The sequence below is a fragment of the Miniopterus natalensis genome, chromosome 14, assembly GCF_054644295.1.
Source record: "Miniopterus natalensis isolate mMinNat1 chromosome 14, mMinNat1.hap1, whole genome shotgun sequence".
NCBI lineage: Eukaryota > Metazoa > Chordata > Mammalia > Chiroptera > Miniopteridae > Miniopterus > Miniopterus natalensis.
The window spans coordinates 39,219,159-39,241,844 of NC_142094.1; the positions used below are offsets into that span (position 1 = coordinate 39,219,159).

At 47.5% G+C, this 22,686-nt stretch overlaps 1 protein-coding gene across 15 annotated transcripts in view; it reads right to left on the reverse strand.

Moving 5' to 3' along the window:
* Positions 1-5,387: 5,387 nt before the first annotated feature.
* SORBS1 (sorbin and SH3 domain containing 1) overlaps positions 5,388-22,686 on the reverse strand; it is a 202,483-nt gene continuing 185,184 nt past the window's right edge. For 14 of the 15 annotated variants that reach the window (XM_016219883.2, XM_087824463.1, XM_016219888.2 and 11 more), the window contains 4 exons: positions 13,760-13,819; positions 12,995-13,053; positions 10,284-10,396; positions 5,388-7,514 (listed from right to left, as the gene is read on the reverse strand). In XM_016219883.2, coding sequence (XP_016075369.2) covers positions 7,447-7,514; positions 10,284-10,396; positions 12,995-13,053; positions 13,760-13,819 — 300 coding nt within the window. In that variant the 3' untranslated portion in view covers positions 5,388-7,446. Of the gene's footprint in view, positions 7,515-10,283; positions 10,397-12,994; positions 13,186-13,759; positions 13,820-22,686 lie in introns of all 15 variants that reach the window. The other variant, XM_087824465.1, reaches the window with a different exon arrangement.

The following is a 22,686-nucleotide window of genomic DNA, read 5'->3' on the forward strand; positions in this document are numbered from 1 at the left end:
CCCCCGCCCCCCCTTTGCCCACCTTCACCCAGCTCCCCAGACAGCTCTTTGGAGGCCTTTTGCTTTCAAAGGAATGAGAGACACCAGGCAGTAGCTGGAGGGGGAACAGGATTGAGAGGTTTGCCCTTAACTGAAAAGCAAGGACTAGGCCTTCTTTGCAGGGTCATGGAAAGGTTGCTGTGTATAAGGGACGTCATTGTTTCTAGGTAAATGGGGCACTGTTGCTGCTCTTATCCTCTCTCTGGCTTGACCCCGCTCTGGGTTAACTCTCTAACGCCCCTGGACTGACGCCTAACTCCCTCTCTGTCGCGTTTCCGTAGCAGCTCCTCCCGAGGCTCTCGTCTCCCCCTGAAGTCCCACTTTCCCGTCTCATCTGGCCTGCTCCTCCCGCACTTTTCTAGACATGCCCCCTGGTTCCATGCCAACTGCTCTGGCACGTCCCCGTCTACACAGGCTGCCTTTCCTTGGCTCCTGATGCCCTCTGTGAAGGAGCCACACTTAATTCTTTGGAAACTTTAAAAAAATGCTTAAGCCTGTTCGGTTGCAATTGGACACCAAGCTGAAGATGAGGGTACCTTCAAATCCGCAGTCATTTTGTGCGTGGGAAGCATTGTATCACAGAGGAAGGGATTTCAGGAAGATGTGTCAGCTGTTTTCCAGAGAGACTCTTAATCTCACAGCATTTTGCTTCTGCTGATGGCTGAGTGAGAGTGCTGGAGGAGTGGGGTAGTCATCTCCCAGCACAGACTTCATAAACTAAAGTATCACCTGGTCATCCATGATCTTATCAAGGCCTTGGGCATCTATGGGTTCATCTTAAATATTTTTGAGTATTTTCAATCTGAACCACCTTCTTGGCTAACCCATTCAATAAACTGCCTGTATCAAGTAGGAACTTAAACTTTTTTTTTTTTTAATTGATTGATTTTTGGAGAGAGAGGGAAAAGGAGAGAGAGAAACATTGATTTGTTGTTCCCCTTATTTATGCATTCATTGGTTGATTCTTGTATGTGCCCTGACTGGGGATTGAACCCACAACCTCAGTGTATCAGGACAATGCTCTAACCAACTGAGCTACCTGGCCAGGGCTCAAGTAAGAACTTCTTTCATTTGTCCTAAAAGGCCTTAGCACATGTCCTTGAGGCAGGCTTAATTTCTACATGCTCAGACTTGGCAAATACACCCATGAACAACTCATCCAAAAGCTCATGACTTTGAGACACTAATCTTTGTTCCTTTTCAGAAGAGTGCTACACCCACTTCACTACATCAGCCCACTCTTCGGATGGACGTCCTGCTCCGTCGAGTTCTCAGGACCTCGGCCAGCAGAGCTTTAGGACGTAGCCTGCATTCAGCTGCACTCAAGTTTGTACTGCGACAGGGCAATAGTTAGTTCCACTTTTCAAAGTTTGTCACTATCACACTCAAAATCCAGTTTGCACAGTGGGCCATTGAGTTATCCATCCAGCGCCTCCTTGCCTTCCTACAGCAGTACACCCCTCCCCTGGCCTTTTCCTCTCCCCATCCCATGAGGTTCTGGTGGTGCACAATCATTTTCCACCCCCCCGCGCCAAAATGCTTAGTCTAAGGAAGGGTAAGTATCCATGTTGGGCCTGCCAGGTCTGGAATTGTCTTCAGGGAAGCCAAACAGGAAGGCCCTTTAGCCTAGCCTGGAGTCGGAGAACTGATGGGCCCCGCTGCCTGTTGCTGCATTCAGTAGGTGAACATGTAGCCAAACAAGACCAGCAACACCAAGAACAAGACAGATACCAACAGAAAGTTTGTGTCTGGATTCGCTCCTGCCTGAGGCTAGCTCCAGCTCCCTTCTTCAGTGATGTGACTCAAGAATGGTCAGTAGTGTTGGGTTTCTAGCACTCTTCATTGAAAAGAGCCCTCAAACCACGGAATCTTTGGCCTCAAATTACATTGTGAGAGATCCGGGGCCCGAAAGAGCATGTGTTAAGAGAAAATAACAGAACTGAGAATTCAGTGAAGACAGGAGGACAGGGAAGGGGCTGGCCAGAGAAAAGGCAGGCGAACCAAGGAGCAACATTTCATAGAAGCAGATAATGAACTAGTTTTAATTGGGTGGTGAGGAAACAGACACACTCCTGTGGACTTGGTGGGAAAATAAATTGGCGTTTTTTTGGGAAGGCAATTTGGCAGGATCTCAAGATTCTAAATGTTCCTGCTCCTTGAGCCAATAATTGTACTCAATGCAGCATTGTTTGCTGTGGTAGACAGCAGGCAAGAATTTCAAACATTTGCATCATCAATAGGGGGTTGGTTAAGTAAATTATGGAAACACGACCAGTTCTATTGTTAAGGGGATAAAAGACTATGCAAAGCATTTGTTTATAGCTGTGTGTATGTCGTATGTGCAGAGGAGAAAGCTCAGAGCACCAAGCGTTGGATAGTTGGCACTGGTGATCTCTGTGGGGGTGGCTGTATTACGGAGGATTTTCACTTTCTAGGTTAGTAGGGGCCTAGAATAATGAGATTAACCTCTGTTCTATTTCTGCTGCTGTAAGAAAATGGCAAGATGTTTCCCTTTTTGCGCTACTGTGTTCAGAGTTCCAGAATCTCTGACCCCATGGTTCATTCATTCATTTACTGCGTTCATTTATTTATTCACTCATTTATTAGATCAATAAAGGATTGAGTGACTGAGTACTGACCATGTTAGACACTCTTATAGGTCCTGGGCATATAATAGCAAAACAGGATTTTATATGGATGGGAAATAGTGATATTATGGAGACGCACAGAAGAGAGAAAGGGGCTAGAATGCTGGGGTGGAGACAGCGGGGTCTCATTATGTGTAAATTGGTTAGAGAAAGCCTCACCGAGAAGGCAACATAAATACCTAAAGGAAGAAATCCATGCAGCTCTGCGGGGAATGATCTTCCCGGGGGTAGCAACGCAAGGCCCTAAAGCTGAAGTGAGCTTGAGGATTTGGGGTCATAGGACTGTGTGGCTGGGAAGAGCAATGAGGAACGAAGCCACGGTAAGGGAGAAGGGCGGGGAGTGTGTGTGCCCATGGACCCGAGGCCATCCTACCACTCTGAGTGAGAAGCCACCGGGGGGTTTTGGACCAACTTTAAAATGAGTGCTCTGTTAAGACTAAATTGGAGGGTGCATGGGTGAAAACAGGGAGGCCAGGTAGAAACTGATGATCCAGGAGAGGGAAAGCGGTGGTAGAGTGTTTGGGTTCCAAATGGATTTTGAAGGTACAGCTGATGGAGTTGTTGGATGGGACCATGAGAGAAAGTAGCGCCTGTGACTCAGGGCCCAGTACTGGGGCCAACAGACTTTGGAAAACACCCTTCTCCCAGGACTGTTTGAGGCCTAAGCCCACTGAGGGGAGGTTCAATTGAGTCACCCCAGAGGAGGCAGTGCAAACTGGTGCTTTGAGTTGGAGACAGAAAAAGACAGAACCAGGGGAAAGAGGGGAGAGGTTTAGGTTTTTCTGTTCTGGACAGACCCATGCCCGTGTGCAGCTGGCCCCACCCCAGATGGTGAGGGAGTGATCCTAGCTCTGGGATGCCAAGGGAGGCTGGATGCTTAGTGCCCAGGCCTGACATACTTGGGTTGGGAGGGGGAAGGACAGATGGCAGTTCTGCCCACCACAGCAAGGGAAGACTCATAGCCAGGTTTGATTTAGAAAAACCAAATGTAGTGTCATTTCCTGCACCCTTGTTTTGTGGAGCAAATCAAGACGCATTTTACATATTTCATAATGTTTCGCTTTTACAGGCATCTGCATTATTTTTGTAATCAGAACAAATAAAAACATATAGAAAGAATGGCGAAACGGTAGACAATAATTCAGAGGGTCGGGGGGTTAGCTTACTGAGGAAAGAATAAGCTAAGATGGTGTCTTCAAGGAGAGGGGTGGAAGCCGGCGGCAGGTGATTAATGAAAAAGGAGCCCTGGCCAGTGTGGCTCAGTTGGTTGCGCACTGCCCTGTGCACCAAAAGGTCATTGGCTCGGTTCCTGGGCGGGGCACACCCTGGGCCGCAGGCTCCATCTCCCGTATGGGGCCCATGCAGGAGGCGGCTGATTGACGTTTCGCTCTCACATTGATGTTTCTCTCCCCCCCCTTCCTCTCTAAATAAATACATAAATAAATAAGAATGAAAAAGGAGAGTAAGAGACATCGAAGCAGTGAGTGTAAGTCTCCTTTGGGAAGCTTGGCAAAGGAGGAAACGATGATTGGTAAGAAATGGATGCCACGTGATTCTGAATAAAGTTTATTAAATAATATGTACAGCAAATGTAGTAATTCAACACCCCTATTCATCAAATCAACCCACTGCAATGAAGAAAAATAAACGAACAGAAGAACCTGTGTCTGCTCAGGACATGCTCTCGGTGTGTAATGTAAATGGCAACGCTTTAAATTAACTGGTTATATATAATGTCAGTTATTTTTCTTTCAGAATAGAATCATTTTTGTAGTAACCTATTCTAGCAATAGGACTTAATACTACTTCAGATAAATAGAACTGCCAAAAAAAAAAAAAAACCAAACAAAATAAAACCAACCCACAAAACAAAAAACCTGTAACTGAGATTAGTTATCTTCTCTCCCAGAAATAATGATTATTTATTTAAAATTTTAACACTTTACAATGGCTATATTCGTGCTAAAAAATCTGCCGGTGAGTTATTTGGAATTCCTTCATTTAAATAAAAATGCAAAAAACTTCATGACTTCCTTATTTTACCCCGCTTCAGTTCAAATTTTTAAAATTATTTTTCTATACAAAGTAGGTACATGGGCTATACAAAGGTAAATATACATTATTTACAGTCCCACTTAAGCATATGATTTTTTTCTTTTACTGATCCCAGAGAGACTGCAAAAGAGAAGTAGTTTGGGGCTTGCCTTTACCCAGAAGCGTGGCTAATATATCCAAACTGCTTGCAAGGCATGCCGCCAGTTAGTTGCACTTGCTATTAATAAACCTGTATAAACATCTCAGCATAAAAATAGGTATTTTATATTACTAAAGGTCTGAAGACAAAAGAGCCATTGGAAACCTTTGTTTCTTGTTTTGTCACACATAGGAAGCTGAAGTTTGATGCAAATTTGAACACATGATTTTATTAGAGACAGGCAAATTGGTGAGGCATATCTGGGTTTCTGGAGATACACAAATGGGTGAGGCTGGCATCATATGCAAACGTGGCTTTACAAATTGGTTTTATTTTCTAGCTGTATTTAAAGAGGTGTTCAAAATTACCTACTTAATCAAGAAGCACCCCTCAAAGAACTATTAGATAAGATCATGATATTAACGGTTTGCATCTAAGAAAGACCAGGAAACACATTAGCCAATACAAGAATTACATTTCGAAATGGGTGAAATGCTGCTGGGCACACACACTTGCACTATATTCCCTCAGAGTCAAAACCGCAGTGCCCTGGGGAGTGGACCTTCCAAAGCAATGAGTCTTATTTAAGGAATTTCTACTCAGGAAGCTCCTCCACCCCACTTGCACCCCCACCATTAGTTCCACAATCTTTTCCCTTGGGATTAAGGCTCTGCTCTGCCCTAGTTAAAAACAAGTATCTCTGGGAAGAGGTAACACATTCCTCGATCAAGTCATTTACACTTTAATGTGAAGAAGTCAGCAAGCAAGATTTGAAGAGGACAGGGAGACAAGTGAGGGCACTGTGGCTGTCCGGTGGAGGGTGGGCAGCTGATGGGATCCTAAGATGAGTAGTGGAGGCAGAGACACTGAAGACAAACTTCACCTACTTATAAAGACTCAGACTTTGGGACAAGGGTCCTGGGCACTTCTGAGCTATAGGCAGAGGGCCAGGGTTCCTGTACACACCCCAGCACGTAGAGCTGCTACTCCTACTTGTGACCTTGGATGCGTATTTGTGGGAAGGGTGAGAGTCTGAAGACTCCGGAAATAGTTCCAAGTACTTTCAGCCATAAAGTAGCCTCGGGCAAAAGTTCTTGGGTCTTAGTTGTTCCACAGTGAGCTAATGGAGGCAGAAATATGACAATGCTCTCTAGAATCCCTCCAGGGAAAATTCATCTCTTCCCCTCTCACACCCTTCTTAGCACATATCACAGTCTCTCTTGAGTATTTGTGTGTGTGTCTGTCTCCCCAATCACCTCTGAGTCCCTGGCAGGTGGGGAATGGGCCATTTCTATCTTCCATTCTCCAAGGGGTCTAACAGAGAGGCCTATAAACATCCCTGAAGTGGACAGAACACCACTGGTGTGGCTGAACACCAGGGTGTTGTGGGGGCCGCCCCCTTGGATCTGGCCTCCTGGGAGCGGCAGAATCGTTTCTCACACCCAGGGCCCCTGCATCTGCACCTCTGCTCTGAAGAGAAGCCTCGCCAGGTGCACCAGCATTCACAGCCCTGGGCCGGCTACATCCTGAGCCGCCCCTGAGCTCCTCTGGGGAGTGAAAGTGGAGACACGGTGAGTCTCTGTAAAGGCTTCCAGCACGCCCTGGCATCCAGCATACACCAGTGTTTGTCAAATGAATCACTGAACATCACCACCCTTGGTTCTCTCTGAGAACAGGCCTATCAACCCCAAACTGTCCTGGTCAAGAACCCAGAAAAGGTCAGCAATGGCATTCTGACCAATGAAACTGCTGCCCTGAAAGGGAACGTCTGTGGAAGCCAGTGATATGGGAAAGCACACAGCACGTGACCTCAGGAGCTACAAGGTTTCTTGACTTAAATCACCCAGACACACAGATTTAACTGTCTGCCTGGCCACCCGCTCCCACAGAGCAAACCTCATGTGCTTCTCCTTCTGAACGCCAGGGCGTCAATGGCAATGCTGCAGGCAGGCTGGGTGCACATGCTCGGGGCACCTACGTTTTCCCTCCATTTCCCCACGAACCTCAGCAGGTCCAGTGAGGGGCTGTGAATTGGCAGCCCAGACTCATCTCCAGCAGTGCTGGGGGGTCAGTGGGCTCTGGAGTGGCTGCGGGTGGCTGGGGTCTGTGTGGAGCCTTTGGAGAATGGTTGGGGGTCTGCCTGGCACTCTGAAGGCCGCTTCAGGCTAAACACAGAGACCTCTTTGAGCGGGAGCTGGTCACGGGTACAGCAGCAGGAGGCATTTCTGGCCTAACTGCTCCTGGACTGGGCTGCAGGTCAGATTACCTAAGACGGGGAGAGGAGGGGAGGGGAGGGGAGGGCTGGAGTGGCTCCCAGAGCGGCGAAGGAAATACAGGTTTGCCTCATTCCTTTCTGCTCAGCGCGTGGTTCGGGCCTGTCTGATACACGGTAAGCTTAGACAGGCTCGGGTTTTAAACACAACACACTTCCCTGTCCCTCTCTTTTGCTTCATACTTTATCCACTGTATTACTTTTCCTACTGACTCAACTTTTAAATAAAGAGACCAGTTCATGAATTATGCTTCATCTTCCAATAAAAATCATCTCTGCGGTTCTCAGTCTTCTTATAGATACAAAGGCTTTACATAGTTGCCTGGGAAAGTACCAAACTGCCTCGTCCTTCTTGAAGTACCTATAAAAAAACACATATACACACAATGAGAAGACTCACCCGCCTGTGTGAGTTCAAAGAGAGCTCTGGACAGCAACCCGGCAGCTTGCAGCATGGTGTAGTTTCCAAAGCACTTTCCCTTATCTTATCTCATTGAGGCTCAAAATAATGCTGGGTGGTAAGCGAGGCAGGAATTTTTAATACTCCTGCTTTTTTCTGTTCAAATGAGTTTTTTTTCAGAGAGCTTAAGTGACACTGCTGAGGGCCCACAGCTTGGTGAGTACTGGAGGCAAACTCTGAACCCAGGCCCTCTGACTCCCAGCCGCTGCTCTTACCAATACTTCTCCATTTTGGAAGACTGAGCACATCTATCCAGCACAAGATACCAGGGATTTAGAATTTCTAAACTGCAGGATTTCTGGAAGTCCACTGGATATGACCACACATCAAGAGGAAATTCCTCTCCTAAGCCCGCCTAAGCCCCCAACTGACTCCATATCTTTGCTACCCTTATTAAGCTATTTGGGAACAAAGCCCTTCCTGACCTGTTCCAGATTCAGAACTGCTGGATCCTTAGTTCAGTTCCTGCCCTTGGGGTTCCCCCTCTAGAGCACGCACCGTGTGTGTGTGTGTGTGTGTGTGTGTGTGTGTGTGTGTGTGTGTGTGGTGCCATCATTACCCTCTCATTAGCAGACACAATTTGATCACTGCTTCCTTTTCCCAGTTGGCTTGGATACGGCCTCAGAATCCTGCTGAATGCATTTCCAGCAGCCACTACCAGTGGGTTGGAGCCGTTGCCTGAAGTGAAACTTCTCAGATAAAAGAATGTGCCAGAGCCACTATCTGAACCCCGAGGGGGGATGATGGTGAAGGAGGGCGCAGAGAGCTGAGATGGCAGGGCCCAGAGATGTGCTCAGAGAGCCGGTTAGCACCTTTCCTTATGGACAAGAAGGACGAGCTCCGCTGGGATACTTTACTCCTAGTCTCAATATTAGGTTCCTTTTCGAAGTGTTTGAGGAATCGAAGAATCTGAAATATTTCCTTTACCAAGCTGCCGGGACGCTCCGTTAGAGAACTGGTGCCCCTTACCCCACCCCAAGTTCTCGTAAAAACTATAAATGCTCCTGGGAGAGGTTAATAGCTAATATGCACTAGAGCTGTGCTTTCATATGACAGCCACACGTGTCTACTGAGCCTCTGAAACACGGCTCTTCTGAACCGAGCTGCCTGGGACTGCAAACGCGCATCGGATTCCTAAGACTCAGCAGGAAAAGAAGAATGTGAAATATCTCACAGTTTGTTTTTTTAATACTGATTGCATGTTCAAATGATAATATTTTGAATGCACTGGGTTTAATAAAATGTATTAAAATTAATTTCACTGGTTTCATTTTACTTTTTCAACATGGTTTCCAGGAAACCTGAAATTTCGTGCATGGCTTTGGGTTTCTACTGCACTGCACTAGAGCAGCGATTCTCAACCTTTTTCATCCCATGGCGCACAGACACGAATCACTAAAATTCTGCAGCATACCAAATATGTATTTTTTTACTGATCTGACCAAAAAAAAGGTATAATTTTGACTCATTCACACTAGATGGCTATTGTTGTGTTGGCTGTTGTCATTTTTTACTTGACAATCTAAGGGAAAAGGGGTCAGTGCCCCTGACTAAATAGTCAGGTACTGCATTTTTTAAAATTTCCTGTGGCACAAGTTGGAAATCGCTGCACTGGAGTGTCGCTGCCTCTCAGACCTGACTTCCCTCTGAACACAACTCAAGGTGGCGAGGGCTGCAGGCTCTGGGGGCCTCTGGAGGACGGGGCAGCTCTCTAAGAGCCTGGCAAGGCCACGGCAGTTCTTTCTGGCCTCCCGTGTGTGCAGAGGCCTGCTGTTCTCACTACCCCAGCCCTGACATTACTTTGCTTTAGCAAAGCTTTTCCAGGGATCAGGAGAGAGCTAGTCTTTGGAGAGAAGATAAAGGTAAAGCCATTTGTACAAGGGGAAAACTGAAGCAAAGAGGCGTCAGTGACTCCCAACGTCATGTTCATACCTGAGCAGAAAGAACAGAGGCCTGGGGAGAGATGGCCTGGGTTCAAATACTGGCCCCACTATTTGAGACCTGAGTGACCTTGGACTAGTTACTTAATCTCTTTGGGCCTCAGTTTTTTAATCTGTGAAATGAAGATAATTCTTGGATTTTGGGCTGTTTGTTGAAAGGATGTCAATAAGAAAGTACATCAAGCAAGTGTCTGCTTTGTAACAGAATCTCAATAACGTTCCTCTTTCTCTCCCCCATTTTATAAAGGTGAATCCTCTGTTTTAATTAATTAGGTTGCTTTGATTAAAGTTATTAGAAGGCTGGAATAAATAAGATCTTTAGATCTTATGTTTGAGTCTACACACATGCTTGAATTTCATGGTAGAGACCAAGGCTCAGTCAAATTTTCTTGTGTTGTTTCATAAAAGTTAAAAAAAAAATAAAATTTCCAAATGTAAAACAGATACATGTACAATAGAAATACAAACAGAATTTAATTAATGGATTTGACAAGTGCCCCTCCCCTGCACTTGATGTTGGCATATTTGGTCTTTAGGTCCAAAGTTAATTACTGCCATCCACACAGTCCCGAGAGCAAACACAAACTGGCGGCCCCGCACTCCTCACGGTGGCACAGGAGCTGAGGAGGCTCTTCTTTCCGTGCAGAGAATACTGCCTTTTGCAGGTTCACCACTCCTACTTGTTCCTTCAAAACACAGCTAGTAAGAAAGACGGGGCGAGACCACTTACCAACAAACCATCCATCGTCACACTTTTCCATGACATCGACAATGTCTCCGTCTCGGAGTTCCAATTCGTCATCGTTCTGTGGAACATAGCTATATAACGCTTGGTAGCTAAATCTGTAAGTAGGAAGAATGAGTAGTGAGTGACTGATAGGTTACTTAGGTCCAGAGACAGATATTATATTCTGGTCATTTACACTGGAGAGCCTAAGACAATTGTCATATATAAAACTGTCATATTTAAATGAAAACATATATATTCCAATTGCCCCACCGTTCAGCAAAACTACCTTGAGTTTCTTAATACACCAACAGGCATTTCATTCGTTGCTTTTGAGTATGGATGTAATTTTCCTGTAACTCTTGAAAGCTTTTTTTCTGTCCCAGCGATTTGGGGGTTAACATTTTTATTTACGTGGTAGTTGGCCTACGGCAGTTCGGTGTGTGGGGCTCTGCTTGTTCTAACAGCCACTGGAGAAAGCTGGCATGTGGTGAAATCTGGCATCTGCTTTGGCAACAAGGAAAAGCTTTGTTTTCTTTATTTCTTTGATGAATACTTAAGGAGAGTCCACCAGTTCACATTGTTTACTCACTATTTTGAAACACAACAGTAGCAGGCAAAACTCTGCAAATGAGCCAAACATCTACCATTTCCAGTGGATGCCCATGATCTCCAGTGTGTGGGCAAGACAGACTAGACACAAGTAAGCAGAGCAAGTTCCCAGAAACCAGAGGTTCGTTCTCCTCTGTAAAAACCAAAGGGACAGTTTAATTTTATATATTTATCCAAATGTATTGATATTTTGGTGGACGGATCTGTCTGCCAGAGGAAGGTCTCTAAAGAGGAATTAAGCGAGGCAGACAGATTTCTGGCTGGCAGATGAACACACTTTGACGTTTCTGTATTTGCCTGCTGTCTCCTGCCCAACGTGGACTCCTCGGGACACCTGGTCCCCTTCACTTCCACTTGGCCGCTTTGCTCGGCTCAGCTCTGGAAAGTAACTCCTGAATCTGCTTCTGCTCTTACTCCCAGATGATGGAGACTGGCTGGAGAGAGTCCCATGACCTTGCCGCTTGGGTCACCCAGTCAGCTGATTTTGGGTGGGCCTCATGTTGCTCAGGACACGGTCCCACTGAGTCTCCCCCACCTCCTCTGCCTCTTCTGGTACAGAGGGCTCTTCTCTCTGCCCCCATTAGGTCTCTACCTCCTCCCTCCTGTCTCTGTTCCCAGGTGTAAGGAAGGTCTCTTCTGGCCACACTGAACTCCCTTCCTGGCTATTAACTTGTCTTTTCTCTTACATCCTCGACTCTGTCAATCCCTTTTCCTCTGGTACAAATTGTACTTAAGTCTCTGCATCCTAAAAATAGGTTACTGTACATTTCCAGCACTGGAAGGCACAACTGCGACTTTTCCACTACAGTTGTAATATCCCCCTGCTGAATTCTACATCCAATAATATCTTCTGTTTGGACTATCACTTCCTTTCCAGCATCTTGAAATTTTCGGTTGGTATCAGTAACTTGAATCCCTGTGTCTGCTAATCCCTCAGCCTGGAGCCCTTTCACCCACCAGCACACCGACTCGTCAACCCTTTCCAAGGTGGCGTCCGCTTCCACCTCTCTAACGCTGCTGTCTCCGAGGTCACCAATGGCTTTTCCCAGTTGCCAAAGAGAACACCTGGAGGACACTTCTCATTTCCTACCCTCCTTGGCCTCAATCACGCAGAAGGCACCACTGACCGAACACACTTGCTCCACTCTGCTCAAGTGATTGCTCCCAGACCCTCTCCCGAGTCTCCTGCGGCCCCTCTGTTGCCTTAAAAGTTGTTCTCAAAGAACCTACCCTCATTTCCCTTCTACCCTGAATCTCCTTGTGTAACCTTGCTTGTGTCCAAGGTCACAAAACACCCACTCTGTCCTAGGCCAGGCCCTCATCACTTCCTGCCTGGATTAATATCTCCTAGCCAATATCTTCATCCCTCGTCTCTGAAATCCACCTTCTACTCCATTACCAGAGTTATCTCCCTAAAACAAAATATAACCAACATACTCATTTCAAAACCCTCTAGTGGCTCCTGAGCGTCTGCAGAATGAAATCCAAACATTTCAATCGCATTATGGATTCTACAATCTGGTCCCAACCTACTTCTTGAGCTCTGTCTCTGTTTCCTCCGTGAACTGTATCCTGTGGCCACATGGGCATCTTTGAAGTTGTCCAAACGCTCCACCTTTGCCCAAGTAGCTTCCTCCGCTGGGAAGACCCCTGCTCTAGCTCTCAAGTTCAATCTGTCTTTCAGTGCTTATGCCAAGTCCCTTGCTTCTGAGAATGGAATTTACTCCTCTGTGCTTAAAACATAGGAGATAGCCAATACTTCTGTTTAATGAAGGGGTCAACGCTATTCACTAAGCTCTAGTCAGAATTAACCTTCCTTCCTCTATATTCCCACAACAAAAGGAATGGGGCCATCAGCACAGCTCTCACTTGCCCTTGGAGAGCGGGTCATGCTTTACCTGTCCCTCTCCCGTAGCCCATGACCCCCTCCATTACCCTCACCTATTCTCACATCGGCTGATGGAAAACACGGAATTCTCAGGCGAGCTGGAGTGAGTCCTTCACTCCCCCACACGGCTGCCCCCACAGCCAGTCAGCGACCCGCTTTCGGAGCCCAACAGTCTACAAAAGCATGAGAAATGAAGTCTGCCAAGCGTACTTACAAATCTTGTGAGGCTTGGCTCCTGTCTGGGGTGACTCTTCGCTGCTGGGCTTGAGGTTGCTGAGAAATGATTAAAGATGATTTATTGTCAGAAGGGGGTACCTTGTGATGAAAGTCAAGGGGATGAGAGACAGTGCTGCAGTAATGAACAGACTTTTCGGCAATGTTTATGATCTCATTGCAAACTGCTTCCTGTGAGGTGGCCCCGAGATATCCAGAAACCCCATAAAACAGTCAACGTGGGGACAAAAAAAAAAAAAGAAAGAGAGGAAGAGATGTAACATTCCAGACGAAGCACATAAGTCCAGGGAAACAACAGAGTTGAAGATCCAGGTTAAAAAAATAGATATTCCAGGAGTGAAGTGCAGGAGGGATCCAGGCGTAAGCATGGAAAAACAGGTAAGATACAGAATTTGGAATTTAGTATGAATATTAAAAAAAAAAAAAGGTAGCAGCATAAAAGCCTGTAATTAGTGAGCAACTGTTACAAACAGAATAATTTCAGGACAGAAATGCAAGTATGTATCCCCAATCATGCACTAACACATTAAGTTAACCCCACATGGAGGCAGAGGAGAAAGTGTCTCTAAATTCCTCCGCTCTTTGGAGAGGGAAAGGGGTGGCCTAACATCTCTCTACAGCAATAGCCACATAATTCGTAAATAATGGCTCTGAGAGTTAACCAGGCAGTACTTCAGTCTAGACTCTAGAAGTCAGTAAGGATTCTCTTTAGAAAAGCTACAGTCTTATTCAACAGGCATCTTACCACATAGCTCTTTTCAGATTCTGTGAGATCAGGTCCTGCTCTCAATGAATGATGAGAAGGCTGTGATCACCAAGCAAATTATAAGGGAGACATTTTAGCAGATGTCACATTGGAAAGAATTCAAAATAAAAGCGTGAGCAAATACATGTACCACACCATCACACTGGATGACACCGGACACTCGCGGCTGTGGCCACCGAGTTTCCACGACAACACGGTGGGTGCACAGGAGAAGATGCGATGTACAGAGTTAGAAGCAAGTACCCAGGCAATGAAATGGGAGGCTGGAGACATGGCTGCGGTGAGGTGAGAAGGAACAACACAGGGTCCCCGGAGCGTCAGGAGAGACACGGAAGGCTGCCTAAAGGACACTACGTCCCTCCGCAACCACACACTCGGTCCCCTCGCTCTCAGCTGCCCAGCATCTACCGATGGGCTGCTGGACCAAAAGCCAGGTTCAGTTATCTGGTCAACTGGGAGCCTCCGCTGGCAAAGCTGGCTCGTGAAACTACCAGGTATGCCACACCCCAGGGCTCATAAACACTGAAGGGGAGCGACGCTTTTGCAAAGCTCCTCGGTAATGCTTGAAGTATCGAACAAGACTGTTCCCCTGGAAAGATCTGCACGTGACCTTCCAGCTCGGTCTGAGAGGAGCTGAGTCGTCTCATAGAGCAGAGCTGGCTTCCAGAAATAGGTGTGTAGAAGTGAAACCATCACTCATCTGCTGCCATGGAAACACAGGCGTGATCATGGCCAAGCACCCATCTCTAAAGTGGGTCTCCCACAGTAGAGGCCAGGCCTGCACCAGAAGGGTGTCTGAAATCATTTCCCTCTAAAAGCATTCAATTCCAAGCTCTAGGAAGCCTCCCTAAATAAATATTTGAAGAGCCATCCTTGGAGAAACCCTCCAGGCAACCTATCATCATAGCAATGAGCCTCCGCACCTCCACGGCCATCGAGAAGACACTCAGAGATCTCTTGTGTATAACTCACTTGTTTCAGAGAGGCCCAGGGAGGGTGAGGGCCTCCCAGAGGTCACACAGAGAGTGAGTGGTACACTTGTTTCCTGGTGTCATCCAGTGTCCCTTTCATCCTCGGACCATTTCCCATATTGTCAAGCGTGTTCACTGACCTTATCTTCACTGAGTCCCATAGAAACCCTGGAGACAGGCAGGTCAGGGTTATCAACTGTTTTCTTTTAGAACCCAGGAAGCTGATCTCGGAGGGGTTTCGAGCATCCCCAATGCCGCCGAGCTAGGGAGGGGTAACACCATCGCCTCCTGTTCATCGCCACTGTGAATGACCTTGCCCTTTAGCACACATGCCCTGCAGGACCCAGACACCACTTCCACGCTCTTGACCTGTTGCGAAACCTCTTCAAGTTCTCCAAACCCCGTCCAAACTGCAATCACTTATCCAGTCCCCCTGGACTCTGGCAGGAGTGAAGGAAGAGACAGAACTGAAAGAGGACATTTCGAGCTCCTTCTCCAATGCCTCAGGACCTGCAGCCTTTGGCAGGAGACCAGGAGCTGACCCAGCATAGCCCCACTCACCACCTATCTAGCCTCTGGATCAAGGCTTCTGTGTAACAAAGGAAAGTGATGACATTTCCAAGTACCTACTCTGTGGGCTTTCACGAGGCAGAATAATGAAACTGATTCTGGGCACCCTGAGCGGGTGACACCTCCAGGCAGATTCTGACCCGAGGGGGAAATTTCTCTAAGAGCTGTCCCGCAATAGAAGGGGCTGCCTCGAGGGAGCGAGCTGCCTGCCCAGCAGCTGTCCCAGCTGAGGCTGCCCGGACAATCACTAGCTGGGGTATTGTGGGGTAGTGGTTCTCAGACTTTAGTATACGCTGGTACCCGCTGGGATCCTGTTCAGTGCAGGACCCCCCACGGCACATCTGGGGGGTGTGTTGAGACTGCTGGTCCACAGGCTGCAGAGGACCTAAGACTCTTTGTGCCAAGACTGATATGGGTCACACCTCATAAAAATAAAAGTTCTCATACAAATAAAAATATTTCCAAACTCCAGCTGGGGGCGTGATGACCTGAGGTCAAATGCAGAACAAAGAGAGAATGTGGACAATCTCTTGACAGAATCTGCACAGTTTACAGAAACCCCCAGCATCTTTCAATCAACTTAATCCCAAGTGGTGACTGGAATTGATCATTTAGCAAATATTTGGCACATAAGAGGCCTGGCGAATCAGACAGAGAAAGAAGGACTGATATTCTACTATCCCTTTCTTTTATGAAGCACTTAAAAAAAGCAGCTTTTAAAGCATATGTAAGTCTATTTCCTCCTCTGACTCTTGTACTAACCCGTTGACCTGGGGAGGGCAGAAAAATGAAATGTTAAGGCTCAGGGAAGTCTGAAAACTTGCACAAGGTGGCAAAGCCACCGAGTCCTGGGCCTCTCAGTGTCTGATCTCCATGTGCCACCCCCTCGAGTCATGACGGGACAGCTGGCATCAGCAGGACAGCAACGCCAGCTGAGAACAGCAGTGAACCTTCTCTTCCTGATTAGCTTTCCATCTGTAAAGGGTTCAACGTGCACTAACAGACATCGTCCAATCATTAGCTCCAGGGTCCCCAGTACCAAAAGGGACACTGTTGGTCCTGCCTTCATCGGTTTCATATTCTATCCAAACCTTCACATCGGGACACACTTATCACCTGGACAAACTTAACTCATCTCTGAGAAGTGAGGACGACTTGGTTCCTTAATGCATATGGAAAAATGTAGGAAGAAGGCAAGATAAACATTTATCCTATTAGTGAGAGAGAAGGCAAGTAAACATTTACCCTACTAGTTAAGATTCAATTCTCCCTTTTGGAAATGCTTTCCTTAGACTTAAATCAAGCATCTCATAAACAAGTCTTTTGGGGGGATGTACGCCATGGGGTGGACCCTCAGTGGAGATGGAAACTGTTAGCACCCGTCACGGGGTTTCACCCTTTGCTTTGAAGGCTGCTCACCCCCAGATTTTTCTTCCTCTGGGCATAAGTTTTCCTTTCCCTGGCCCCACTTTCTAACTGTATACAGCTTTATATGTCTCTTCCTCCGAATCAGTGCTGTCCAATACGGTCACCAGTAGCCACGTGTATCTACTGAACACTTTCGATGTGGCCAGAATAAAATGTGCTGTAAATGTAGAAATATACACTGGATTTCAAAAATGTAGTGCAAAATAAAGAATGTAAAACATCTCAGTAATTCTTATACTGATTATATGTTAAAATGATACTACTTTGATATATTGGGTTAAATAAAGTATATTATTAAAATTAATTTCACCTGTTCCATTTACTACCAGAAAATTTATAATGACTCATGTAGCTCACAGTATGTTCCCACTGGACAGCGTTGCTCTCGTCCCCAGTCCTCATTGTCTGCCCTTATTTAAGTCTAAAAGTAGATACAAATTCTCACCAGGACGTCCTCCAGGGTTAAGAATAAAGAGGGTGTTAGCTCATGCTAAGTACATTTGGGATTCTTGGAGATGCAATGAAGGCTTAGTAACTGGCAAACACGTACACTGCATTCCCTCCCCTGCCCCATCAACAGCAAACAGGCGATAGCTGCGGATGCAGAAACTGCTTTGCTTCCATATTTGCAAACATACACACCAAGCAACCTCTTAGCCTGAAGCGCTTCATTCTTCCAAATGAGCAACCCTGCTTGTGTCCTTGCTCTGTGGCCCTGTTGCCCTTCTATCTTCAGTTCACAGAAGTCCCTCAGAAATCTGATGCTAGCCTCCCCGGGACTGCTAATCCTTCTGGATCCACAGAACAGCTGGTGCTGCTGTGGAGGACTACGCACCCTCTCCCAGCTTTGGGTGTGTGCCAAAGCCCAGAAGCCCAAAATAACTGTCTGCAGGCTAAGCAACAGCAGGAAGTCCTGGAGATGTGGCCAGGACAGAGAAACTCACCAACGTAGCCCCGAACCCTCCTATAAATACCTGCTCTCCTAACCTGCCCAGCCCCTCGGAGAAGGCACTCTCCTCAGCTCACATCCCATACCTTCCCATCTCCTTAGACTCCACCCCACTTTTCTGGTGACCTCCCTGGCCTCCCATTTGGACACTGGACTGGGGGTGAGAAAATCTGGCTTCCAGGCCAGGCTCTGATACTAATTTGTCTTTTGAGCAAAATGCTTAACTTCTTTGGATTTCAAGTTCTTAGTGAAATCAGAGGATTGAACAAGATTTACATAAATGTCCTCTTGGCTCTAATGTTCTGCGATTGGAGTGTGAGCACCCTATGAATCGAGACTGGGACTGGGCAGGGTTGACCTGGCTGAAGGGAGACAGCACTCCACTCACTGCCCACTGAAGACTGGGTGGAGGGCTTTGGACAGTACCCCCCAGATGCAGAAGGGAGGTCTGGCAGTGTGGGGGGTAAGGGGCTCCGCTGATTGGCAAACTCTGCCAGAGGAGTAGGAGGACACAAACGATTTGGGTTCCTGGGTTTGGGCTCTAGGAAATGTGCACAAGGGCCTCCAGGCTCCGACTCCATTGAGTTCTCTTGGGTTTACGGAGAAAAACCACCCAGCTTAAATATAAAACCAGTGACAACCAATTAGTTCAACTGCTTACCACCCAGACTTAATCTCTGTGCAGATTCCTCCACAGATTACACATTAGCTCTGCTGTAATTCAGACCTGACTACAACACATGCTCGGCCACCTCTCCGAGTCTGGAGTGCAGACTTCTGCTTCCTTCCTAAAACAAGCGCAAGAGTGATGGCAGATGGTGTTCGAGGTGAGGAAACCAGCCGCTCTCCCAGACGGCTGGGCACTCAGGCGCGGGGGGCAGGGGAGGCGCAAGTCGGCGGGTGCAAGCTCCGGATTTCTAACTCCTGGACCTATGCACCCCAAGTGCAAGGATTCGCCCGTCACCCACTCTCTCCTCCTTCCTTCCCATCTGCCTCTCTTGGGTGGCATGGCGTAAAGGGGAGAAAGTAAACTACCTTTGCTTCTTTCCTGTCACGTCAGTGCCACACAACAGGTATTTACTGAGTTCTAACTGCACGCTCCGGCTAGGTGCCTTCGCCTCCGTCACATCTCATTTAATTCTCACAATAAGTCAATAAGGTGGTCACCATGTACCTCATGTTACAAAACTAAGACCCAATATGTCTGAGCTGGGAACCTGAAGAGCCAGGATTTGAACCCCCATCTCTCTGACTCCAAGTCCTACCCGTTCCACTGCACCCTGATCTCTGGCGTGAGGGGGTCTACTATCTGCCATTTCTCCTGACACGTCTGAGGTGTGGGTACTTCAATGCTGGGGCTTAGTTACCCACCTCAGACGCTGAGATGCCGGTTATTTTTGTAAGAACTGCAGCCAACGTCTCTCCCCATCCTGTGACATGTTAAATACCATTGGCACTTACTTAGAGATTTCCCTTCTGAGTGAGCTAAAGGGAAATGTTTCCCATTCTTAGTTGGGTGTCTTAACATTTTTAATTTCCTTATGGTTCTTGCAAAGTGCATCACAAGCTTTCCCTTCTAGCTCTGATGTCCATATTCAGAAGGCCTACGCCTTTGTTTTTATCTTCCTGGAACTAAACTAGTTTCCACATGGTAAGGGATATTCCCTCTAAGTCACCAAGACACGTCTTTCTGTTGTCAGTTGAGGAGCTTTCCTTCCTCTCCTTTCTCCAGGCTATAGAGCAGCTTGTTCTTGCACTTCTCAGACAGATGCTTTGAGGATACATAGCTTTCCTGAATATTTTTATTTTTAAACGTCACACCTTCAGATTTTACTGTCTGACTGTCTTCCTTCCCTTTAGGAATCAAACTGACATCACAAAAGTGTGTCACTTTCCTCAGGCCTCAGCTTTCTCATCTCATGAAAGTCAAATAGACTAGGGGCTCTTAACCTGGGGCCCATGAGCTCTCAGGTGGACTCAAGGGTGACTCTCCTGAGACTTCATGCAGATCGTAGATGCTGGCAGAGAGCACCTGGCTGACTTCAGATTCCCAAAGGTTCCTCGGTCCAGAAGAAGTTACGAGTCACTGGAGTAGGTGATCTTTAAAGGTCCTTTTTAATTAAGAAATTCCGAGAGGCTCTCACTAATTGTAAGGCTGGATGCCAGTCAGCAAACAGTGCCTCTGTCTTGGGAAGCTCAGCAAATATTTGGGGATGCTAATGAAGATTTCCAAGATGACCCACCCCTTTACTCTCTCGACTGATTGTTCTAAACTTGCTTGGCCGAAATCATGCCTCCCAAAATCCGAGAACTTGGTTGATGATTCTTAACTCTTGGGCCTTTTGTATATGTTTTTGTCCCAACTTGTCCTTCAAATAATAAAAGGAAAAATGTTCACTTTCCAATTGAGAAGGCCCACAGGTCTATAATAAACGTCATACTTTGTATTTGGTCTTGTTTCTCCTTTTGACTGAAATTCACACAGGGTTTTTCACTTAACAAGAATATCAAAGATAGAAGGAACCCTAGTTCTTGTCTGAATGCTTTGTTAACGGGCTGGGGAGCTGCCAGAGAGGGGAAGTGACTCATCCAAAGACACACACAGGCTGATGGAGCTGGAGCTGGAGCCCGGCATCCTGTCCACACATCGCTCTTCCCACTAGACCCCGATTTCTCCCAGACACTCTCCCCCCGCATTTGACTCTCCCCTTCTGCTGTTCAGAGATACACACTTACACACACATGTGACAGGCCCTTGTGGCATCAATTTGGGAGGCTACAAAGCAATGGAAAGTCAACCCTTTCACAAGGACATCTGCAGAGTTGGGAGTGGCAGGCGGACTGGACAGGTGACTAAGGGGAAGGAAAGCAGCAAAGTAGGGACTGAGCACCAAAAATGGAAGTTTGGCAACCAAGTCCCAGGGTCACGTGGCTGTGAGGAAGCTGACTAGACATTGTTAGGAGGGGCTGACGAATGCCCACTCCAGGCTCTGTTCCACACCACCACTTCCTACCCTCCTGTATGCCCCCAGGGCTCCCCCCGCACAGGAGCTCCCCACTCCCTGAACCCCCCTCACAGCCTCACCTCTGGGCTGTGGCTGGGCTACCCGCTCGCCTTGAATGCCACCCTCCTGCTGTCTGCCTATCACAAAACTCCCTGTTCTTTAAGCCCCAGGTGAAAAACTACTTTTCTTATGTAGTCTTTCCAGATGGCTCCCTTTCCCCTCCTGTTGCTTATTATTTGTCCCCATCTGGACTTTCAGAGTGAGCTGCTTGTGACTGTCCCCCTCAGTCTGCACTATAATTATTTGTGAACATGTCATTTCCCCTGTGGAGATCACACACTCCTTTCGTTGGGGTCAATCATTTTTTATCTTTTCTTTTACTCAACAAATATTCATTGAGTGCCTTCCATATATCAGGTGTCCTGGTCTCTCACTTTAAGGTGCTAATACTCTAACTGTGACACAGACAAGCAAAGGGGCGAATGCCACAGAGCTGAAGAAGTGCCCCCGTAGGTGAGGTGCGGGGAGCTGTGGAAGCACAAAGTCAGAGCACTTAGTCCAGTCTTGCAGGGGAGGGAGGACACTGTCAGGAAAGGCTTCCTGGAAGGACGTCTGCGTGGAGAAGTGGCAACCATCCAGGCAACTGCATAGGTAGCTTTGGAAGGTGAGGCTGGCTGCGTAAACAGCCTGGTCACACGGTGCCGCTGAGCCTGTGAAGGAGGAGAGCCTGTGCTGGGAGCAACTGGAAGAGCCCTGATGCTGTTCACCCTCTATCTCTTATAGCACTTAGTGCAGTGCCTGGAACATCCCTGACACTTGGATGGAAGAGTAAATGATCATAACATGTCAGAATGTCTATTTTAAGGCTCTCGGGCAAAATCCCCTCTATGTATGTACTAGTCAGATAACTCAACCTAGCTTCCCAACAACTATAATAAACTTGAACTTTTGGTTCAGTTCCCCGAAGAAAGGAGAATATGGCCGGCACTTTCCCTGATAACACAGACTGGTCTGGAATGCATTTATCTAAATAGGTGACTCAGCCTGAGCTCACATCATCCTGACGGGCCACCAAAGAACAGCTACCACTTCAGGCCTTTCCATCTTTAGCTCTGCTACCCAGAGGGCCTCAAGAGGCAGGAAGCTTCTTTTGAAGGACCCCATTTCCCGAGTTGCCGGCTCCTGTTCCCAGGCACAGGAGGGGACAGTGAAGGGGGCTGAGAAGGAGGTGTGTGGGCAGGAGGCCCTTTCACACGGCCCTCTAGCTCTCAACAGGCAGCAAAGTCTGGGCCCACAGCCTGGGTGTACCCATGGAGGAGCAGGGGAGAGGGAGAGGACCGGGAGTGGTACACTGGGGGTCTCAAGGCCCACCAAGAAAGGAAAATCAATTTTCAACAAGCCTGGAACCTGTGTTGCCAGCTCCTCCTCTCCCAGCCTATGTTAGGAATCGAGACGTGTATACCCCTAGTCTCACCCAGAGCTCCGGCACCGTGCACACTTCCTGTACATGCTGCGTCCTGGAATCGGGTTGCTATGACTCACTGCTGACAATAACAAGGTCTCGGGCACCCAGACGGACTTAGAATGTTTACAGGACTGTTCCTGTGTCAGAGACATTTAATTCTGTTCCACTAGCCATTCACCACGTCTCCCCAGTGAACTATTCTTTCCTGAACTGGACACACCCTTTCTTGCTCAGGGCACACATTCCAGGGGCACCTGCCAGGCCAAGCCCTCCCCAGGTGCTGTTTCCCTCAGCCCCGCACTGGAGCTGGAGCAACAATCCTTGTTGCAAAGGCTTCCCCCGTGCCAGGCACCACGCCTCCTCATTTAATCCTCACAGCCACCCTACGAGGGAGGGACCACCTTGCACACGAGAAAACCGTGGCTGGGAGGGTAAGTGGCTTGCTAGCGAGAGGCTAAGCCCGAGTAGTGACCACTGACCCACAATGTCCTTCCCCGCAGCACACGGTCCCCCTCTCC